Source organism: Vigna unguiculata, chromosome 8 (genome assembly GCF_037176805.1).
Source record: "Vigna unguiculata cultivar grain cowpea cultivar isolate G323 ecotype 2 chromosome 8, ASM3717680v1, whole genome shotgun sequence".
Lineage (NCBI taxonomy): Eukaryota > Viridiplantae > Streptophyta > Magnoliopsida > Fabales > Fabaceae > Vigna > Vigna unguiculata.
In genome coordinates, this window is record NC_140799.1 from 29,147,278 (window position 1) to 29,171,160 (window position 23,883).

Genomic DNA, 23,883 nt, shown 5'->3' on the forward strand with positions numbered 1-23,883 from the left:
TATTCAATAAAAAATGTAAATTTTAATATAAAAAATAAATTTGGTTTCAATTTGGAGAGGGATCAAATTGATTCAGGTTAACAAAAATTAGGACTAAATTAAACAAAAATAACAAATATAGGGACCAAATTGAATATAGAACATTGATTTTGACACATGGCATGTTGTTGGGTTGACATGTGGATATTTAAAAAAAATTAAAAAAATTGAAAAAAATTAAAATAAAAAAATTCAATTTTTTTTTTAAAAAAATCACGAAGTGACACGTGACTGTGACTGTGACTGTCACTGTTCATGGTCGTTAATGATATAAACGATGTTAGCAAAAATGATCCAATTGAACAAAATTGACGAAAATTGAGATATATTTAAACATAAAACCAAAATTAGGACTTATTTAACAAAAGTTAACGAAAATTGGGACCAAAAAATTATTTTAACCAATAAAGATACTTTGTGTTTTAAATTGATTATGGTGACACAAAATTTATATATGTGTGTCTCTACTTATATCCCGTTTACCACTCTTTATTTAAATTACTAAAATAATTTTTAATTCATAATATAATTTAAAAAAAAAATTTAACATTTAATTTAATAACTTATATTTCAGTCATACGTTTAATTATTATTTTTCTACAATTACTTAATATTTTTAGTTGTTATTTGACGCTTTTAATGATTGAAACACATAAAAAGATCCACCTGCAAAAGCTCTTTGATGCTGCAAAAGCTCTTTGATGCTAAAGTCAATAAGATTTTGTAGTTATTTTCTACGTCATGGTTCTAACATTTCTCACGATAGCTCACCAATCTCATCTTTTCTTTTTACCACTTTTCATTGCATAACACGTCTTACCATCCTTTCCATTTCCCTTTACACGTCACTTCATGTTCTCCTTTCTCTTATATCTTACCTCTATATATTTCATTAACCTTATCTCTAAATAATGAAAAATGAGTATATATTAATCATTTATTATACATAATAAATGCATTTCATAAATAAGTGAATTGTATCATGATAATTTTTAATAACTAATATATTTAAATTATTAACAAAACTAATTATAAATTATCAAGAAAATTATTCTTTAAAATCTCTTCAAAAAATTTAAAAGATGAAATTAATTTTTAAAGATAAGAGTATAAATTAAAATTGAAACTATAGAATAACACATTGAGAATATTAAGAAGTCATAAAAGAGTATGAGCATAACTTGTACAAAATGAGTGATTCCAAAAACTAGTGATTAGGCATGTTTGTATCAACATTCACATTAGAACTAGTTGAATCACTCCATGAGTTGATTGTACCATCATGTTCTAATATTTCATGAAGATAAAAAGAAGGTTTGGGAGGAATTTCAAGAGTTTCAACTTTTCCTTCAAGCATCTCTACAACCTTGCTCATTGATGGACGATCACTTGGTTTGAATTGTATACACCAAAGTGCAACTATGAACATTTTTTTCATCAAAATCTTATCCGTTTCTGAAGCATCTTTCATGTCAATATCTTTCTCTTCTTTAAATTGATCATGGATCCAAAATGGAAAATAATGTTGGCTTGAATGTTCCGCAAGAGGATTTGAATTTTTCCTCCTACTTGCCATTTCCATCAAAAGCATTCCAAAACTATAAACATCGGCTTTATAAGAAACTCCACCTACATTTTTGTAGAATAATTCTGGAGCCATGTAACCCAATGTTCCTCTTATTGCAGTCAAAATAATGGATCCATCCTTTGTAGGATACAACTTTGCAAGCCCAAAATCTGAAACCTTTGGAGTAAAGTTATCGTCTAAAAGAATATTATGAGGCTTAATATCGAAATGTAAAATTTGCACATCACAACCTCGATGTAAATATGTTATCCCATGAGCAATTCCAAGAGATATTTCATAAATCTTCTCATAACTTAGAAGAACACTTCCTTCTTTAGAGAAAATATATTTATCCAATGACCCATTAGACATGTATTCATAAATCAAGCCACGATTTTTTCCTTCAACACAATATCCAATAAGACCTACTACATTCACATGATGTATTCTTCCGATGGTAGCTACTTCATTAACAAACTCTTGTCCATTATTCTTAGATTTGCTCAACATCTTTACTGCAACATCTAACCCACTTCGAAGCTTTCCTTTGTACACAGAACCAAAACCTCCTTCTCCTAACTTCACTTTAAAACCTCTAGTTATTTTCTTGACCGTTTTGTACTCGTATCTAATTGGATTTATATTGTTGTCTAACAAAAACTTTTCAATGTTTTCAAACATTGAAAAATGTCTTTTACGCCATTTATAGATGATTAGCACTAGAAAAAGTAGGACTATGAATAAATATCTAGCTGCTATAAATATTGGTAGAATTACATCGCCTATAAATTCTCCCTCAATATTCCAATACGGTGATGATCGTTTGACGATTTTTATTGTATGAAGAAATCCTGTCAATTTAAGATTAATTCAAAATTTGAAGTGTATGAAAAAAAACATATAAATTGATGAAATAAATAAGCTGATTCATGGAAAACTGAACTAATTTAATATATTGAGTAACTTAGTAAAGGGAGAAATAAATAACTTCCATTACCTTTTATAATACCAACAAAAAAACCTGCAAAAAAGAAAAACTGCTTAAATAATAATAAAAAAATATGCATAACATCAAGACAAAAGAACACTTAATATTAAAAACTTGTGATACAAATATTGCACAAATATAATGTATTATTTAAATATGTATAAATGTTAATCCAATATATTCTATAAAGAAATTGTTGTCGAATATTACCTTAAATTCATATCACTATATTAAATGTTATATTTAATATTTAATATAGTATATGAATTTTCACATTTTTATTTAAACTTGACACATTCAAATGAAAATAAAGTAATATCAATGATTTGAATATATAATTTTATTATTTTTAACCTATACCATTGTATAAAAGAAATTCAATATAAGATTTTTTTTTAATAATGATCAATTTTAGTGATAAAAAATAATTAGTTATCATGATGACAAATTTAGATACCAATTTATAAACTAAAAAATATTTGTAGTTAAAATAGTCTCAAAATTATAATTGATCTCTATACTGATGGGTAAAATTGTTTTTATTATGAGTTGGTCTAAATTGGTCACTAACATTAGCTACTAAGATTTTAACTACCAAAGAAATTAGTCTCTAAATTAGTCTCTAATTAAAAAATTGGTGTTCAAATATATTTTTATCACTAAAATTAATCATTACTTAAGAGTTTTCTTGTAGTAATTGTATACATATTTATTTTTCATTTTATCATTTTAGTATGTAATTATATTTCTACAATAAAATAATTATTTATCAATTTTGCCTTTTTTTTTTAAATTTAACCCTTGTTTCGAATTTGATATATATATTTTTAATTTTATTGATGTTTTAAACTAGAATAACTATCCATAATAAAAATAATTATTTATATTTAAATAAAAAAAATATCTACAATACCATTTTAAAAGTTATTTATATTTAATTTTATAATTGTACTTTTATTATTCTTTATTATCATAGAAAGATATAAATATATATGCACCTAATGTGTTTCTACTAGTATTATAAGGAGTTTCCCAAGTGAAAATGAAACCTTAAAAAAATGTGAATAAGATAAGTAAAAATAATTAAAAGTTGAAAAAAAATTGTGATAATATAGTTAATTAATTATTATTAAATTAAATTAAATTAATTTGTTTAAATCATATAAGAAAAAAAATATTTGTTTAACTATATATAATAATTTGGTGACACGTTCTTATTCTTTGTAAAATTCTCAATTATTTTAATATTAAAAGGTTTAATGTATTCATGAGTTTATAAATTTGATTATTTTGCACGGTGATGATTGATTGTATTTAGAATTGGACTATTTCATAAATTTGACATGTTAATTCATGTTTGAATGATCTTATTTGATTTGTTTTGACTAGGAGAATTTAGCATTAGAGCAATGGAACAAATTGGCACCCTCTACCATGTGGTAAAACTGTTTTGAATCATTGTATTGAGAAAAGGATACCAATTTGAAGCCTGGTCAGGTCCAAGTTCACAACATAAAATGGAGTTGTTATCAACTGATACAACGTTGAGCGAGGGCATTGTGGTGCTGAGTGCCACTTATGCTAAGAAGTTTGGTGTTGAGTGTTGGCTTTGTACCCCTGAGTGCTAGGTTTGCTTAGAGGTTTGTGCTGAGCAGCATTAGAGTTGTGCTGAGCGCCACTTTTTGTGAGAAGAATGGCGTTTTTGCATGTTTGACCTGTTTGACTATTTTTGAATGTTAGTAATTGATACGAAAATGTTGTGAAGGACTTTTTAATGTCATGACTATGAATTGTTATGAGTTTAAGGTGAAATTGTTATGTGTATGTATGATGATGATGATGTTTGAGGAATTTCAAGGAGAAATTCCTTCTAGTGATGGTTGTGGTGGTATTGTTAGTATATTTTTGACATGAGGAGGTCCAAGAAGGAGGTACTTGAACTTTAATAGATATTCACACTTAAGTATAACAGGTAGTAGACCAGTCATTTTAACCCATAATCCATGGGTCGACCCTAGCCCTCTTTAAAACTAAATCTCATTTCAATGACCCATCTAATGAGGGGCTTTTTAAAAGTCTCAAGTCCCAAAAGCCTTGACTGAAGTGGGTTGGGACAGGATTAGTGTGGGTTTAGCCCCTTTTCAATAAAAAGTCATTTTCTCTCTGGATATTGAAAGTCTCTTAAACTTCTTCTTCTCATCCGCAACACCTTGCCAAAGTCTTCATTCCTTCTTTCCAAGGCCTCCCCAATGACCGTCGTCGAAGCCGCCTCTTTCACAAAGCTTGCAGACACCAACACCCTCTCTACACGGTTGTTGGAGTTCTGCTCCGCTGCGCACCTTCTCTGCTTTCCGGAGGTACGTCCAAGCCTCCAGAAACACACCAAAGATGAGAATTTTCAAACCTACATCGACGATCAGAACTTCACCAACTATGGAAACAATAGAGTAGACGGAATCGACACCTTCAAGAACTACTCCAACGACATCTTCAGCACTCCGTTCAACGCTTTCTGTGGATACAGTCGCGGATCCATTGACCACAAAGAAAGCTTCACCGGCTATGCCAGCGGCACCAACGTTGCCGACAGAGCTTTAACACGTACGACTCCAAGAGTGCCAAGGAAGGCTCTAGCAACTTCAAAAATTACTCTAGTAATTCGAACGTCGCTAAACTGTGATTCGTCGCCTACTCCGACAACACGTCAATAGGAAGCAGTCGTTCTCCAACTACAATGAGGACTCAAACGCAGGCGATCAGACATTCCAGGGCTATGGTAAGAACTCCTTTGCAGCCAAAAACGACTTCACATGTTATGGAACAGAGTCCAACGTCGCCTCCTCTAGCTTCACCAACTACGGAAAGAAAGGCACAGGTGGCAATAGTATGTTCACCAACTACGGCGTTAACATCAATGATCCCCAAGAGAAATTCCAAAGCTATGGCGGTGGAACCGTTGGTGAGACGCACAACTTTGCCAACTATAGGGACCAAGCTAATGTAAGAGACTAAAAAACAGTGAAGATGCATACGGTGTTCTGTTGTGTTTTTTATTCAATTTTTTTCAATTTTTTTTTATATTCAAAATGATTATTTTTTTTCTGAGAAAAAGGCCCATGAGCTAGCCCTATCCCACAGGGCTTTTGTGGGCTTTTTGGCCCTGTGGGCTTTTTCAATGAAGGGCTTTTCTAGCCCCAACCCATGTAGGGTAGGGCCAAACCAAGAGAAGTGGGTCAATTTGACAAGTCTAATAGCAGAATAGGTTACATTGCAGGGGATCCTATGCATTGGATCATTTTGGTCCTAGGCACGAAGGGGACTTACCGTGTGTAAGACCTGAGAAAAATAAATAAATAAATATTTATTTAATAAATGCGAGGGTGGAAATCTCTATATTAAATAATGTAGAGAGAGAAGATAAGGAATTGTTCTAGCTCAAGTGGTTGAGGGTACTTGATTATATGAAAGGACTTAGGATTTCGTTATATTGAGCTGTTTAGAGTTTTTTTTTTTCTAAATAAAGCGCACTTAATATTATTCTTATTATTAATTTTATTTTATTTTTACCATTATTACTATTATTATTATTATTATTATTTTCTTTTACTATTATTATTACAATTACTATCATTTTTATTTATTTATTTATTTATTTTATTTTTATTTTTATTTTTATTATTATTATTATGTTGATTATTATTATTAATTTCATTTCATTTTATAATTATATTTATTAGTATTATTATTTTATTTTATTTTACTATTATTTTATTATATTATTTTTATTATCATTGTTATTTTTTATTGATTTTATTATCATTATTATTGTTTTATTTTATCATTATTATTTTATTTTATTAATATCACTGTTTTATTATTATTGCTTTATTTTATTTTATGATTATCTTCATTTTCATTATTATTTTTATTTTTAAAATTTCGTTTTATTATTATTATTATTATTATTATTATTTATATTAGTATTATTATTATTTTTATTACTATTTTTATTTTTATTATTTATTATTATTAAATATATTACTATTATTCTCATTTTATTTTATTTTATAATTATCTTTATTATTATTATCATTATTTTATTTATTTTATTTTACTATTATTTTATTATTATTGTTATTATTATCATTGTTTTGTTTTATTGATGATTTCATTATTATTATTATTGTTTTATTATTATTACTTCATTTTATCATTATTATTAATATTTTATTATTATTATTATTATTATTACTTTATTTTATTAACTGTTTTATTATTATTGTTTCATTTTATTTTATTATTATTTTCATTATTATAATTTTTATTTTTAAAATTTCATTTTATTACTCTTATTAATATTATAATAATCATTATTATTATATTTATATTATTATTATTATTATTATTTTGTTATTATTTTATTATTATTATTATTATTATTATTTTTACTATTATTATTTTTATTATTATTACTATTATTATTTTGATTTTATAATTATCTTTATCTTTATTAATTATTATTATTTTTTTATTTATTTTATTTACTATTATTTTATTATTATTTGTATTATTATCAATGTTTTATTTTATTTATGATTTTATTATCATTATTATTTGTTATTATTGTCTTATTTTTATTATTTTATTATTATTGATTTATCTTATTATTTTATCTTATTAGTATTATTGTTTTCCTATTAACGTTTCATTTTATTTTTTTATTATTATTTGTATTATTTCGTTTTATTATTATTATTATTATCATTATTGTTATTATTGTTGTGTTTTTTATTATTATCATTATTATTGTTTGATTGTCCGTGCGATATTTTGGGGCAATGGTTATATATTCTCCCTGCTTTTGTATATTGTTTGGTTGTTCAAGATTGTGTTGGACTATGATCCAGTCATGTGATTATGATTGGATAAGCATATCTCATGTTATGGATTGTATGTATAGTGCTTGGGGTTCTTTGGAATTTGCTTCAAAGTGCCAAAAACCAGTAGTAGTGACGCTACTGGTGTGGCGCCTAGCGACTTGGGGTGTGCTGCTTGGCGACTTGGGATGGGCTGTCAGGTGATAAGGGAAAACCAGAGAAGCTTGGAACGCATGGCACTTGGCGGAAAATGCGATCCCGCTAGGCAGAAAAGATCTGGTAGAGGCTTTGGAGAGCGTATGGCACCTAGCGGCGTGAGGTGACTACTAGGCGGTGACAGTGCGACAGGGCTTTGGTATGGTGCGTTGCGCCTGGCGGTGTGAGATGCCCGCCAGGCGGTCTGGAACCAGGCTCTGCCTTGCGACGCGAGAGGCGCGCCAGGCGGTTTTGGTGCAGAGTTGGTGCGCTAGGAAGGATTTCTACACAACTTGAGGTGATGTTCATGATGCGATGCTTTGGCTGGGGCCCAGTTACGAGTGTATCTTGTATTGGGATAACACATGGCCTTTCTAGGTTGTAGCCTAGTGGTTTAGGAAGTCCAGTGGAGTGTGCGAAATTGTGGCTCGTACGACGAGGTTTCAGATGATTGCCCTCTTCAGTCCATCTAATTGAGTTTGGTATAGTCCGGGGACAACTACGGACTCCTGTTCGTTTTGGGGAACTCCACTTGGTGTCGCGATGTGAGGCCGTGGCAAATTTATTCCCGCGTGTGGACTATTAGGTGATGGCCTGTAGTCGGAGGGGCGAGTAGACACTCGTGCAGCAAAGATCGATCAGTGGACTCACCAAAGGGTGTAGAATCAATAGACGTCTAACGAAAGGGTTGAAAGCCGAGGAACTGAGAAAAAGGGAAATTTGCTAACACGTTTTATAGTTTTGAGATGCTTTATTAATGTAATGTTTTATTTGTTTATTTACATGAGCTCACCGTATCTGTGTGTGTTTGGCGATGATTATGTAACCTTTTACATGGGAGCAGGGATTGATGCAGGTGAGCAGGTGGATGCGTAGAGACGGAGTGGGAAACACTTATGAATTATTTGTATTAGTTTTATAAACATTTTATAGTTGTAATACTTGAACGCCGCGAGTTTATTTTAGTTTGGCGCGTTGAAATAAAAGTTTTAAATTTTCCCACGTTTAGGGAAAAGGAATTATCATAAATGCGATTTTATACTTATATCCCTATTTTAATTATTTAAATTAGTAATATCCAACCGGGATGTTATAGTGTGTGGTTGGATGATAACCTCTTGAGGTCAAACTCTATAGAGCTTGGAAACCACCACAGGTTCACACCTACATTGGGTCTGACATCATTGGCATGTATTTGGATAATTGAGTTAGTGTCAACTATTTGTGCGTGTATATGTATTCCCATATGGTAATCTTGCTTAGTAATATTTAATATGCTTTAATTGTGTAGGATAACTCTTTTATACACTAGCTTACCCTTTTTTGTTTTTTATGTTGTATTTGTGGTTTGCCTCTTTGTTTTGCGATGATCACCTATTCGATGGGATCAAACGAAATTGTAGGTTTAGAAGCACCTCTAGAAGATAAAGAATCATCGATTAGAGTATATGAAAGGTCATAAAGTAAGTGGTTAGTTTTGTATGCTTGTTAGTTTAGTTCGAGTGAATAAATGATATATTTTTATAGTCTCATCTTTTGTAAGACTATATTAATATACTTTATACATTATTTATACATTAGATCAATTGTTTTGAACACTGAGATTAAATGTTCTATTGTATTAGTTTTAAACTATTAATCTTATCATAACATATAAATTAACAATATAGTAGTTTTAAAAACTCTATTTTTATAAATGAAACTTAAATTTAATTAATAAATATAATAATATTTATACGATAAATAATAAAATAATATCAGAACTAAAAACGAAATAAAATATAGAATAACTATTTTTGTGGCTTAAAAATATTAAAATTTAAAATGAAAATAATTTAAGAAATCATTTTTTGTTATATAATTGAAAAATATATACAAAATATAATATGTTAAAAAGTCAATTTAATAAAAATATGAGTATAATATTTAAATAAATATTAAATTTGATCTCAATTCAGAGAGGGACAATATTGTTCCATTTCGAAAATACTTTGGGCTAAATTGAATAAAAAAATATATATAGGGACTAAATTGAATACAAGACAATGACACTTTATACTGATATTGACATGTGTCACACCATGAAACCTGACACGTGAATAAAAACAAATTACAAAAAAAAATTAAAAAATTAAAAAAATGAAATAAAATAACTACGAATTGACATGTGACACTAACAGTAATGATGTTTCTAAGATATTAATGGATTTCAGTCAATTTTACAAAAATTGAGACTCAATTAAAACAAAAAGCTATGTGGGCGATCGACATGAAACTTTCTAACCAAAATTGGGACTAAAGGAGTAATTACACCTTATATTTACATTGAGATGGATGTTGTTTAATACAAATATGAACGTTTTATGTCTAATCTAGGACGTTTGAAGTAAAAAATATTTTAAACTCATTAATCTATTCTTTTGTTGCAAATGGTGATACAAGATTTTCTATGGTGTTCTACACTATAGGCATCCCTATGTGATTTCATATATTTGTCCCATTTTTTCATAACTAACATTTTTTTTTATAAAATTATATCAAATGAATGTAAAAAGTGCATTTCTAAATGGTTTCATCAAGGAAGAACTATATGTAGAACAACTCAGCTGGTTTTGAAGATTCAAAACATCTAGACCATGTTTTTAAACTAAATAACGCCTTATACCGTAAGGAAGCTTCTAGAGCTTGGTATGAGAAATTGAGTCTCTTGCTAATTGAGAAGAGTTTTACTAGAGATCACATAGACACTACAGTATTTAGGAAACACTACTTTGATGAATTCATATTAATACAAATTTATATAGATGATATTATATTTGGTGTCACCAATGAATCATTATGTGAGGTATTTTCAAATCTAATGTAAAATGAGTTTGAAATGAGCATGATTGGAGAGCTAAAATTTTCTTAGGCCTACAAATAAAACAAGCTAAGGAACATGTTTACATCCATCACACTAAATATGTTAAAGAACTACTCACTAAGCTTAACGTGGAAGATGCAAAGGAGATAAAAACACCAATGCATCCTAATGCATCCTTAGGATTGGAAAAAGAGTCTAAACTAGTGAATCGTATAAATAGAATCAAATGATATAGTCATTGTTATATCTCATTACATTTAGACCTAACATAATGTTTAATTTGTCTGTGTGCTCGTTTTAAGCCAGATCCAAAAAAATAGATATAAATGTTGTTAAAATTATATTTAGATATGTTAAAAAAACTGTTAATCTTGGTCTAGGTATAAGACATAATATTTAGGTCCTTTAAATGCTTGTTTTCAGATTCAACACTTCAAATTCTTGTTAATATAAGACATTCTTAGGTATGTTTAATCATTATTTTCCGAAGGATCCTTTTACAAGACACATCTAAAATTTATAGCAAGACACATAAATTTATAGTCTACAAATTAATTTGTAAAATTTCCCTTTTATGAACTCAAATATAGTTCAAAATAAAAATTAGTTTGAATTCTCATGAGACAATTTAGCGCGCGTACCTGTAAGGTATTCTTCAATTAAAGATAGCGTTCCTAAAATAATAAAAAGAAAATATTTATATAAAGATAAAAATTAGTTAAAATATTATACTATTTACATATAAATTGAAAACTAATTCACTCCAGCTTATCCAAATTTAATTTAGAAGATGCTAAAATTTAGTTCAACCTTAAAAATATATATTCAATATATATATATATATATATATATATATATATAATATCTAGAAAAGCATTATTATTATTTAAGTTTATATCAATTATATGCTAACCATAATTAAACTTGAAAGCTTATTACGAAATTAATAAAATTTTATGGTTTAATCATATGTCTTTGGTCCCCATTTTTATAAAAAAAATTTCAATTTTGTCCTTTTATTTTTTTTTTGTCTCAATTTGGTTCCTTCTGTTAATAGTACAATAACGCCGTTAGAGTAGAGCTGTCAAAATGGGTTAAAACCCGCGAGCCAACCTGGCTTACCACGGGTTTGGGCCGGGTTGGGTTGAAATTTTTTTACAAATTTTAATACTTGTTGATTTTTGACCTGACTCATTTAGAACTTGGCTCATCCGGGTTGAACCCATGGTGAGCAAGGTTGGCTCACCAACCCGTAGATAAAAGGGTCACACAAGTGTTTTTACTTTTTTTTATTAAGTTGGGCTTTATATTTGGGTCATGTTAGGTTTTTTTTATCTAATACATAAATAATTTGTATATTTTTTATTTTGGTTTGTATTTGGATTGTATTAAAGTTTATTTAGATTTTAATAAGAATTACAATTTTTTTTACTGAAAAAAAATAAAAATAATTTTTTTTTAAATAAGTAAACCCGTGAGCCAACCCGTGGTGGGCCGGGTCGGGTTCACATTTTTTTGACTCGCTAAAAAGTGAGCTAGTATGGGTTGGCTCACTAAATCATCAACCCGTGGTGGGTCAAGTTGGGTCGGGTCGGATTACCCGTTTTGACAGCTCTACGTTAGAGGAGTGTCACGTGTTAGTTCATGACTTTTTTTGACCTTTTTTTTATTCTTTAGATTTTTGAATTTAAAAAAAAATTGTCACGTGTCAAGCTGTCATCATGCCATATGCAGTGACAAAGTGATGTGTCACTTATATGTCATGTGCCATTTCTACTTTCTCAATTTTGTCCCTTTATTTTAATTTTTGTCTCAATTCAGTCCCAATTTTTGTAAAAATTAAGTAATTTTGTCCTTTTCCAAATTGAAATCAAATTTAATTTCTATATAAATGTACACAGATATTTCTATCAAAATTGATATTTCAAATAAATATTTTTAACAAAATTAAGTTCATTTAATTAATATTTACATTGAACTTTATTTAAAATTGTTTTAAAGTTGTTAATAGAAAATAATGTTAATAGAAAAGAAATTCATAAATTATATTGATATTTATTATATCGTACTTTAATATTGGTTTTTAATTTGAGTTTATATTTCAAATAATTGTATATTTTTAAAATGTGTAAAGTTCAATAATTTGTACACAAATGTTTTAATTGGTGTAAAAATAAAAATTGTAAAAATTTTAAAAATAATTTTAACTAGTTCATGTAACAATAAAAAACATAATAAATTTAAAGATTGAAAACAATTTTAAGTAAAGTTGAATGTGAAACACAAATTTAAATAAACTTAGTTATTTAAAAATATATAATAAAAATATTAATTTGAATAAAAATATCAAATTTAATAAAAATATTTGTATAACATTTATATAAAAATTAATTTTTGTTTCAATTTGGAGAGGGACAATATTACACCATTTTTACAAAAATAGAAACTAAATTGAGACAAAAATTAGAATACAGGTACCAAATCGAGATGGAAGAGATGACACCTGGCATAATATTGACACGTGACATTATCACTGTCACATCACTCTTCACTGCCATGTGGTACGACGAAAGCTTGACACGTGGCAATTTTTTTATTTTTTAAAATAATTCAAAAAATAAATAAAAAATAAAAAAAATTAATAAAAAATTCAAAAAGAAAATCAAAAAATCTGGGAACCGACACGTGACATTCCATTTAACGTTGTTACTGTATCACTAACGGAAATGACTAAATTCAGATCAAATTTTCCAAAATAGAGACCAAATTAAAATAAAAACAATAGCGAAACTAAATTGAGATTTTATTATAAAAATGGGACCAAATGTATAATTAAACCAAATTTTATCTAGGATTTTCTATATTGGCCGTATTTTAGGAAATTAGTATAGTTTACTAAATTTACAAGAAATAAATAAGATGTGTTTTAAAACATAAAGTCTTAATAAAAGAAGGTTTTAAAATATAATTTTACTTTCTATTTTTCTAAACGGAGGTTTTGTTTTAAAATATATATTTTTTATTTTAAAAATACAAAAAATTGGAATCTTAACACCTTAAAGTATTTATCTTTTTCTACATTCACGTAAATATTTTTAAACAAAAATTAGTAAATTTAAAAAAATTGAAAATAAATAAATAGTGATTTAGAACATCGATTTTTTTATAAACAGATTGCTTTAAAAAAATGTTTTCTATATTTTTTGTTTTAAAGTGAAGTTATGTTTCAAATATGATTTCTTTTTAAAAAATATAAAAAAAAGGGAAGATTGAACATTTACTGGAATTAAATAAATAGTAATTTAGAAACATAAATTTTTTTATAGACTTAATTATATTTTGAGTCCTAGATAAATTCGAAACTTTCAATTAAAATTTTAAAACTTTTCAATTATGTATCTGTTGTTAGAGTTAGGATTGATATTTTAAGATTTACGGGTATTTATATGAGGTGGGAGTTATCTTACAATGTCATTCTGCTTAATGTCGGACTACACAATACTTGATTACAAAAGACTTTAAGGATGAAGATCTCCATCAAAGATTTATTATACTTAAACGAAAATTATTCTTAAACCAAATTCAAAATATAAAATTAAAAATAAAAAATTAAAAGAAAAAATATAAAATATAAAATATAAAATTAGATAATTAGATAATAATAAAAATATTAAATTATTAAATTATTAAATATAAAATAAAATAATTTGATAATTTTTTAATTAACTATTTTCACCGTAAATATTTCCATATTTTATAATTAAGTCATTATAAATTTATAAAATTATATAATTATGAAATTATGAAATTATAAAATTACAAAAATAAAAAAATTACGAAATGGTAAGATTGAAAAGTATAAATTTTGAAATTATGATATTATGTCATTATAAAATTAAAAGGAGGTAGAATATAAAAATATGAATTGTAAAATTAGATAATTAAAAATTATGAAATCAAATTATAGAATTATATTTATATTTTATATTTAATAATTTAATTATTATCAAATTTTATAATTTTATATCATATATATATATTAATTTTATAATTTTAATTTGTTTTAAAAATAAATTTCGATAAATACAATAAATTCTTGAAGGAAATCCTCATCATTAAAATCTTTTAATATTATATGATTTAGTATAATATGGTCAAATTTAAGCAAATGACAATCTAAAATAATTGTCGCGTCAAATAGTTAACAATAAAATATAAAAACAAATACTCATTTGAAAAATTTTAATATTTAAAAGAGTTAATAGACTATTAAAATTTACTAACTCATTTGAAAATTTTTAAATTTATTATAAAATAAGACATAATTAAGCTTCTTTTATAACCAGATTACTTTAAAATATATATATATATATATATATATTCTATTTTCTATATATATATATATATATATATATTTTTTTTTAAAAATGAAGTTATGTTTCACCCTTTAATTTTTTTTTTTAAATATAAGAAAGGGAAGACTGAACACCTTCACCACGTTATGGAAAGTGATGTTTTGAAACACAAATTGGTTAATCAAAACACAATTTATTCATATTTGTAGTTTTAAAATTTACCCATTTTATAAAATTTAAATATTTAAAAATAAATAATGATAAATGAACATGAGAGGCAGAAGAACAAATCTCACCACAATTGCTGCCATAGTAGTTCATCCTAAGACAACCAATGCACTGAATTTCTTGTGTGGTTTGATTGAGGATGCAAGAGATACCATTTCCACAGTGATCCCTACAAACAAGTGGTAACCAAGTCAACCAAAATCCCTTTTCCAGAGATTTAAGGATATCAGCATAAGAAACGTTCCTGTTATCTGTCGACTCTCTATAGGAAACACCATGTGTCCAGTTTGCGAAGGTAGCAACCTTTAAACTGCACCCTGCCTTCACGTCCATCACTGTAAATTCCGGATGAAACTTCTTACCGCGATCCACAACGGCGTAGATATAGCCTCCGGAATCACAACCGCCGGATTTCACTTCCACATATCGAGGATCATCACTCACTCGATCACTACAATTTAGAAACACCACTTTTGCAGGCTCATACACATTCTCCCCAAACGCTACTTTGGCAGTCTCAGACTCATAGTCCTCCCCAGACAACGTAGCCAGCAGATCATCGTCATATCCACTGAAATTTTGTGTGGATAAGAAATAGCGAGGAAAAGAGCAAGAAGTGTCCTCCACAACACCCGGATCAATCAGTCGGATTTGGTACCTATCGTAATTGATTTCTTCCACAAAGTATTTCCCTGAAAACAGTGTAACTAATGGTCTGTTATTCACGCAATCAAATTCATACTCGGGAAGGCCGCAATCTCGAGGGTCGTCTTTCAGTCGGAATGGATGTTTTATTTCGTGAATTTCGCCGCACGAAGAAGATGGACAGGATGCGCGATGCTTAGCACAGCAAGTTTGGTGGAACAGCACAAGAATGGTGACCACAGAGACAACTACTGATTGCGTGCAGCGATTACAACAAGGTAAAACAGACATTGTTACCTCCGCTCCTCAAATTGGAGAAAATGATACTTAAATATTACCTATGGCCGGACTACCCCAAATTATTAATAAATGATACTGGATTTTTTAAATTGAATATATATATATATATATATATATATATATATCGCTAGTTATATCCCTTTTGTACTCTTCATTTAAATTACATTTTTTTTAAATTTGTCATATAATTTATAAAAATTATATTAATTTTTATTTGATCTTTAATTTAGTAACTTATATTATCATATATTTCATTTTTTGTAATTTTTTTATAATTATTGAATTTTTATTCGTTGTTATTTGATATTTTAATTTTTATTATTATTAATTTTTATTATTTTTTATATTAAATGTAATAACATTCAGTATCGTTATGATATTTAATACTTAATAATATGGTAATTTGTCTATTTGGTTATGACTTTTTTTTATGTAAAAAAATTGTTTAATTAATATTTGGTTGGAGACGGGATAACAAATTCATACCTACCGGATATCAAAATAAAGATGATGGTCATTTGTACTTACTTGTAAGAGAATGAGATAATCAAAGTTATTTCAATTTTGCCCCGTTTTCATTAGTATGCTCAACTAATTATAATAGTAACAAAAAATATTTTACATGTCAAAATGTTGTGTTAGTACTTTTCTTCTTTTTTTTTCACTTTTCTATGGGTTATATTTCTTATCATAGAGAATAGAATGTCAAAGCGGGACAGGTTCGCTAGTTTGTCGGACCGGCTTGCCAACCCACCATAAAAAAGGTGGGCCATGTTGCAATTTTGAACCCACCAATCTGCCCAACCCGCCTTGCCCGACTAGGGATGATAAAAATATTCATGTCCGCGGATATCCGCGAATAAAATTCGTGATGGATAGTTAATACCCGCGGGTAGCGGGTATTTTAATACCCGCGGGTAGCGGGTATTTTAATACCCGCTTATAAACGGGTCGAGTACGGGTATCATATTATCCGTACCCGTGGGTACCCGTTACCCGTAAAAAAATTAAAATTAAAATTTAATTTATATTTTATTAAGTTAAATTTAATTAAAATTAAAATTAGCAGTATATTTTAGGGTTAAATATGTTTTTGGTCCTTCAAGTTTTAGTGAATTTTGGAATTAGTCCCTCATCAAAACTTTATACAATTTAGTCCTTCATCTTTTAAAATGCGTGAATTTAGTCATTTTAACCAAATTTTGTTAAGTTTATCTGACGTTTCAAGCACATTTCATGATAGTATTTAAGTTAAAATTGAAGCAAAAATGTGTCAAACAGTGTAAATAATTTAAATACTATCATGAAATGTGCTTGAAACGTCAGATAAACTTAACAAAATTTGGTTAAAAGGACTAGATTCATGCATTTTGAAAGATGAAGGACTAAATTGGTCAAAAGTTTTGATAAGGGACTAATTCCAAATTTCGCTGAAACTTAAGGGACCAAAAACATATTTAACCCTATATTTTAGTATGAAAAATTTAATTATAATTATAATTATAATTTAATTTAATTTAATTTTATATTTTATTTTTATAATTCTATATTAAAAAATTTATAAAATATAAATTTTTTTAAATATTTGCGGGTATCGGGTATCCACGGGTACCCGCGGATTTTAAAAATATCCATGAGTATTTTTTAAGCGGATACCTGGCGGGTAAATGGGCGGGTAGCAGGCAGATTTTTTTTTTGGCGGGTCGGGTTGCGGGTAGGCACTATCTGTGCCTGACCCGACCCGTTGCCATCCTTACGCCCGACCCTTTAGCTTGTTATAGCGCGCCAACCCGCTTCAATTAAGAGTTTTTTTTTTATATATTGACATTTGTTGTAGTGTTGTTTCTTCACTCATTTACGCACATTTTGTGTTACTTGGTCATTTTCTTAGAGAAGAGAAAGAAGCCTCAGCCAATTATCTCTGTTCTTCTTCTTCGACCAGAAGGACTCTTCTTCTTCTTCAACTAGAACAAAGGTACAAAGCCCACAAGCACACCACCACACACAATGCTCACAATAACCACGATGATGAGTTTGTGTTCTTTTTTCGACGACGACCACGACGATAGGTTCCACCACATGCATAGGTTCGTCTTTTGTGGGATTTCCTTGATTTTCTTATCAAAATTAAGGTTTTGAATTGATTATTCCTTCGAATCTTCATTTTCCTGAGCAAAATTAGGGTTTTATTTACTTCAAACTTGTGTTGTGAATCTATGATGTGTACTTGCGTTGTGATGTGCGAATTGGGGATTTTCATATTTTGCTGTGGTGATCTGGTGCATAGGTTGGGTGGAAATTTGTGGTTGCTCGCTTGTGATTTTTTTTTTTTTTTGAATTGGGGATGTCTTTGTTATCCTAAACCCAAATATGCATATAAGATGTGTTTTGTTTGAGAGAAGTATTTGTTAGTTTTATTTGTTTTGCAGTACATTGGATCACCAAGAAGAAGAAGAGAAACTTGGTTTCATGGATTTTTTTTTATCAAAAATGTTAGAAAGCCAAAAAAAAAGAGAGGAAAATGGTGGGCCAGCCTGCCAACCCACCCATTGGTGAGACGAGTCTAACTCTTCAGCCTGCCAATTGGTGGGCAAAAAAGGGGCTGGGCCAAAACGGGTCAGGCTGGCCAATTTTAACATTCCTAGTAGCGAAGGATTTTGACACTGGTTTTTTTCTCCATTATGCTTTTTCTTAATGGTAAAGGCTAGATGGAGCATTTAAGGCCATGACCTTCAAATTTTTTAATTTTTTTAATTATATGTTTACATTTTCTAAATTATATATAATATATATAGGTAATAGATGAAAATTAAATTGGGTATTTTTTTATTTTTTATTTCTTTTTTAAATTATAATATTTAATGTTAATAAATAATAAAATATATAATTTAATATAATAAAGAATCAAAAAATTATTTGTTTTCTAACCTATTGTCTTTTGAGTTCATTAGATGTTGTACTAATCTCTCACTCTGTAAGGCCCAGTTTTCCTGCCCTAAAGCTTTAAGGGCTTCCCTTGAGCTATTGGGCCTTAGGGCTGGCACAAAAGATAAAGCCACCGAGTCTGACCTAATTCCACACTTTTGAGATTTCTGCTACCTTGGTGCTTAGAACCGCAGTCGCTCTCTCTTCGTTAGGGTTTTGTTGTGTTGCCAGTTCGCCTTCCGTTTGGCCCCGTTCTTAGCTCACGTAAGTGCTCTCCGACTCGTAGTTTCCTTCCTTGGTCTGTTTTCGTAAGTTGTTGTTAGGGTTCCGAAATGACCCACTCTCACACTATTTTCCAACTTCGAGCCCGTTCCTAGAAGTTGTTCGTACTCACAAGTTTGGGTGTCGAGGTTTCCAGCTAGCTTGTCCAAGTACGACAAGCTAGAACCTCTTTGTTAATGTGTTTGTAAACTGTTTTACGGTACATTTTTATGATTCTTGAACTTGTGTGTTGTTGAGAATGCTTGAGGTGGTTGGTGTTGTTGTTGGCATGTGTAAAATACGACTGTTCCATACATGGCAGTGGCGGCGACTGTTAAACTCGCCCAGGCGAGGTGGGCAGAGGCTCGCCCAGGCCTTCTCGCGCAAATGGCCGCCTAGGCGACTCGCTCAATTTCAAGCAAGCGAGCGTCTCACCCAGGCGAGGTGAGTCTCGCGTAAGCGAGAACGTGCGGAGGCTCCTGTTCCAGATTCGCGAACTCTTGCCTAGGCGGAGAGGACTCTCCTGAGCGAGAGACTATCGCCTGGGCGAGGCTCCTCAGCCTGAGGGACGGGTTGAGCGAGAATGCGTTCGGTTTGGGGTTTTTCCTGTCTTTTCGTGGTTGAACTATGTTCTATTGTACTATTATATGATGGCATGAGGAGGAATGAGTGTGCATGTTGGGAGGAAATTATATGTGGGGGAATTGTGAGCTTAGCATGATTTCTACATGAATTGTATATGAGAAGTTGGGTACATATGTATGTGCGTGTGGTCACCAACTTGGCATGAGCAACAATGAATCTTGGTGGTTGGTAAACCTTTGGTATGGTTGGTATGTGGAGAAACACTTTACTCATGATTGGGAATAACGAGTTGGTAATGATTCAACATATGAGAAATGAGGATTTGTTATGGGTTTTGTTTTGAAATCTTATGTGCAACGTATGTATAAATTCTTGGTTGTTTATGTATGTTGGTCCGTGTCAATGCATAATTCCTTGGGGTCTCTAGGTGAGACTTTCAGGGTTGCGCTTCAGTGGTCGGGACGTAATTCCATGGCCCCTGTTAGTGTGTGTCCATGGTGGTGCCCCATCTGTATAACTAGGTAAGGATTCAAGGTAAGGTTGCATCCTGACACTCTAAGGAGTCTGTTAGTCTCACGTAGAGCTGACTGACTTCTGTGGTGAGGGTAGCAGGAGGCTTGAAATTCATTAAAGGCTAACCTTGTGGTGACGGAAAAACTGATTCATTGTAACACTTGTAACACATAACTCGGGGGTGAGCAGAGGTATCCACCACAAGTGCAAGCATCCGCTGAATCTGACCAGGTTATACGTATCCGGATGAGTCGAGTCGAGTCGTAGTGTATTGATTGAAAAGTCTTAACATGCGTGGATGTTGTATGAATATTAGATGGTGAAAATATATTTGACCGTATGATGAATATGTTGTCGGCTCTAGCTTACTCGTTTTGTTGTATGGTTGTATTGTATGTGGCTACTCTTCCTCGTGATGATCATCAATGTGATTGATGGGAGCAGATGGGCGAGGTTCTCGTGGTCAGCAAGGAAATGGCGATTCCGCTGCTTAGCCATCTGGGCTGGATTTTTATTCTCTTCATGGTTTCCTTAGGGCTATGGCCCGTGTATTGTTTCATTCCTTCTTGATCTACTCTCTATTGTTAGACTTTTATTTAGTTTTCCTTTGGTATCGTGGTGTGCCCGGATTTGTAGAGGTTGTGTTAAGAACCCCAGGACTACGCTACATTGTTATCTCTGTGTGACGTTTCCTTTAATTTTGCGCATTAAATTAAATGGGGCGTTACATTTATGGTATCAGAGCGGTCATTCCTTAGGTCTGTGGACTTGGATGTCCGCTTAGTTTTCTCTATGTCTTCTAAGTATTCTTCGTTAAATTCTTGTCTTTATCGAGCCTAACCAAGTGATTTTCTGTGTGCTAGTGAACTATGGCACCTCCTCGTAGGACTTCGCAATCGTCCCAAGGTGACGTGCCCGATATCGCCAGGGCAATAGAGGCGATGGTAGTTGCCTTGACACAGCAAAACACAGTTATGATGCAGCAACATGAGGCATCAATGCAACGACAAGCGGCGTCGCTTGAGCAATAACAGGTAGTGATGTAGCAGATGGAGGCTGCACGTGTGGCTGTCGAGGATGCACACATGCAGCATATGGAGGCCCTCCGCCAATAGGAGGAGAACAGGGCAACGACCCCTATATTTGGTCCTGAACCACGACCTATAGTCAGGGAGTGGAGCTTGGAAGATTTTCTGAAGCACCACCCAGCGAAGTTTGATGGCAAGACTAGTCCTGACGTCGCAGACCAATGGTTGAAGGACCTGGAGCGCATCTATGATGCAAAGATGTGCCCCGCGGAGAACAGACTGGCATTTTCAGTGTATATGCTCACGGGGGAGGCGAAGAATTGGTGGAGCAGCACTAAATCCATCCTGGATGAGACAGTGACATGGGAGGCTTTCAGAGAGAGATTCCTCTCAGAGTACTTCCCAGACAACATCCGGTACCTCAAGGAGGTGGAGTTCCTCCAGTTGACCCAGGGAGGGAAGACTGTAACAGAGTATGCTGAGAGGTTCAAACACCTCAGCCGTTTCTACACTCTGTCGCTCGATGAGGAGTGGCAATGCAAGAAGTTCTAGAATGGGCTTCGTGGTGACATCCACTTGATGATGGCTCTCTTTTCAATCAAGGATTTTGCCGCTCTAGTGGAGAAGGCCAGAGTGATGGAGAAGATGAAGCGTGAGGTGGAAGGTCAGCGCCCACAGCAGCCACAGCCGCCTCAAAGGATTGGTGGACCATCTGGATCCAAGCCCAAACATGAGGAGCGGAGGAGACCATATGATAGACTCCACCATCAGTCTCAGAGGTCTAGGAGTTTTTCTCCTCAGTAGGGTCGAGTTCAGTGTTACATATGTGGAGGACCCCATTTGAGGAGCGCTTGTCCACGTATAGAGGGTTACTACAAATGCAACAACTGTGGCAAGGAAGGCCACTTTGGGAAGGATTGTCCCACCCTTGCTAGGGCAGCAACACGCCCTCCAGTTCAGGCTTCTCACCAGCACTAGCAGAGAGATAGAGGCAACAAGCCTCAGGCGACAGGCAGGGTATATGCCATGACCGGAGCAGAGGTTGCAGGCTTAGGTAATCTTGTTATGGGTCGATGCATGATAACGAGTGAATCTTTGTGTGTACTGTTTGATTTTGGAGCGACACACTCTTTTATGTCAATTGCTTGTGTGGAGCGTTTGGGTCTGCCGGTGCACGAGCTGTAGTGTGAACTTGCAGTATCTACCCCGACGTCGGGTCTGGTCAAGACGTCGTCCTTGTGTGCTAGGCTTCCAGTAGAGGTAGAGGGACGCATGTACAAGGTAAATCTAATCTGCCTGCCTCTACTGGAGTTGTAGGTGATCTTAGGGATGGATTGGCTCTCTGCCAATCGCATTTTGATAGATTGTCGGGAGAAGAGGTTGTTGTTCCCCGACTCAGAGGAACTAGAGTTGGTGTCTCCTCAAAGGGTAGTGAAGGAGATCCAGATTGGCGCACAGTGCTTTATAAGCTTTGTCCGCATGGAGGTGAGAGAGAGAAGGAACATCAGTTATACCTGTGGTACATGAGTTTGAAGACGTGTTTCCAAATGAGGTGCTAGGATTGACTCCCAGTAGAGAAGTGGAGTTCTCTATAGATCTAGTGCCAGGGACAGGCCCGGTGTCGATGGCCCCATATGGCATGGCTTTGATAGAGTTGGTCGAACTTAAGAAGCAAATAGAGGAACTGATGGCGAAGCAGTTTATCCGGCCCAACACTTCGCCTTGGGGAGCGCCAGTGCTATTGGTAAAGAAGAAGGATGGGAGTTCGCGTCTGTGTGTGGACTACAGGCAACTGAACAAGATGACGATCAAGAATAAGTATCCGCTTCCGAGAATTGATGACTTAATGGATCAGCTACATGGGTCATCGGTATTTTCGAAGATAGATTTGCAATCGGGATACCATCAGATTTTGGTGAAGGCTGATGATGTGCAGAAGACGGCTTTCAGGTCCAGGTATGGCCACTATGAGTATGTGGTTATGCCGTTTGGTGTTACCAACGCTCCGACGGTGTTCATGGACTACATGAACAGGACCTTCCGGCCCTTCCTAGATAAGTTTGTCGTAGTCTTCATAGACGACATCCTTATATACTCCAAGACTCAGGAGGAGCATGCAGAATACCTGAGGTTGGTGCTCGGTGTTTTGAGAGAGAAGCAGTTGTATGCCAAGTTGTCTAAGTGCGAGTTCTGGATGGGTGAGGTTCAGTTTTTGGGGTATGTGATATCCGCCCAAGGGATTGCAGTGGACCCGGCAAAGGTCGAGGCAATGGTAAAGTGGGAAAGTCCTAAGTCGGCCACAGAGATCAAGAGCTTTGTGGGGTTAGCGGGCTACTATAGGAGGTTCATATAGGGATTCTCCAAGATAGTGGCACCTCTGACTTTGCTTACCCGGAAGGACCAACCTTTAACTTGGATAAACAAGTGTGAGGAGAGCTTTCAAGAGCTAAAGAGGAGATTGACGAGTGCTCCTATATTGGTAATTTCGGATGTGGGAAAACCATTTGAAGTCTA

The 23,883-nt window shown here is 32.2% G+C and overlaps 1 protein-coding gene across 2 annotated transcripts; it reads right to left on the minus strand.

Moving 5' to 3' along the window:
• Positions 1–275: 275 nt before the first annotated feature.
• LOC114195319 (LEAF RUST 10 DISEASE-RESISTANCE LOCUS RECEPTOR-LIKE PROTEIN KINASE-like 2.4) lies at positions 276–16,132 on the minus strand. 2 transcript variants are annotated; one of them, XM_028085739.2, is made up of 4 exons: positions 15,181–16,132; positions 11,171–11,203; positions 2,604–2,627; positions 276–2,457 (listed from the first exon to the last, which is right to left on the minus strand). In XM_028085739.2, exons 1-4 carry the CDS (start codon positions 16,046–16,048, stop codon positions 1,247–1,249), a joined length of 2,136 nt encoding a protein of 711 aa, XP_027941540.2. In that variant the 5' UTR covers positions 16,049–16,132; the 3' UTR covers positions 276–1,246. The 2 variants fall into 2 exon arrangements, with proteins under 2 accessions (XP_027941540.2, XP_027941541.2); XM_028085740.2 differs by lacking the exon at positions 11,171–11,203.
• Positions 16,133–23,883: the final 7,751 nt, after the last annotated feature.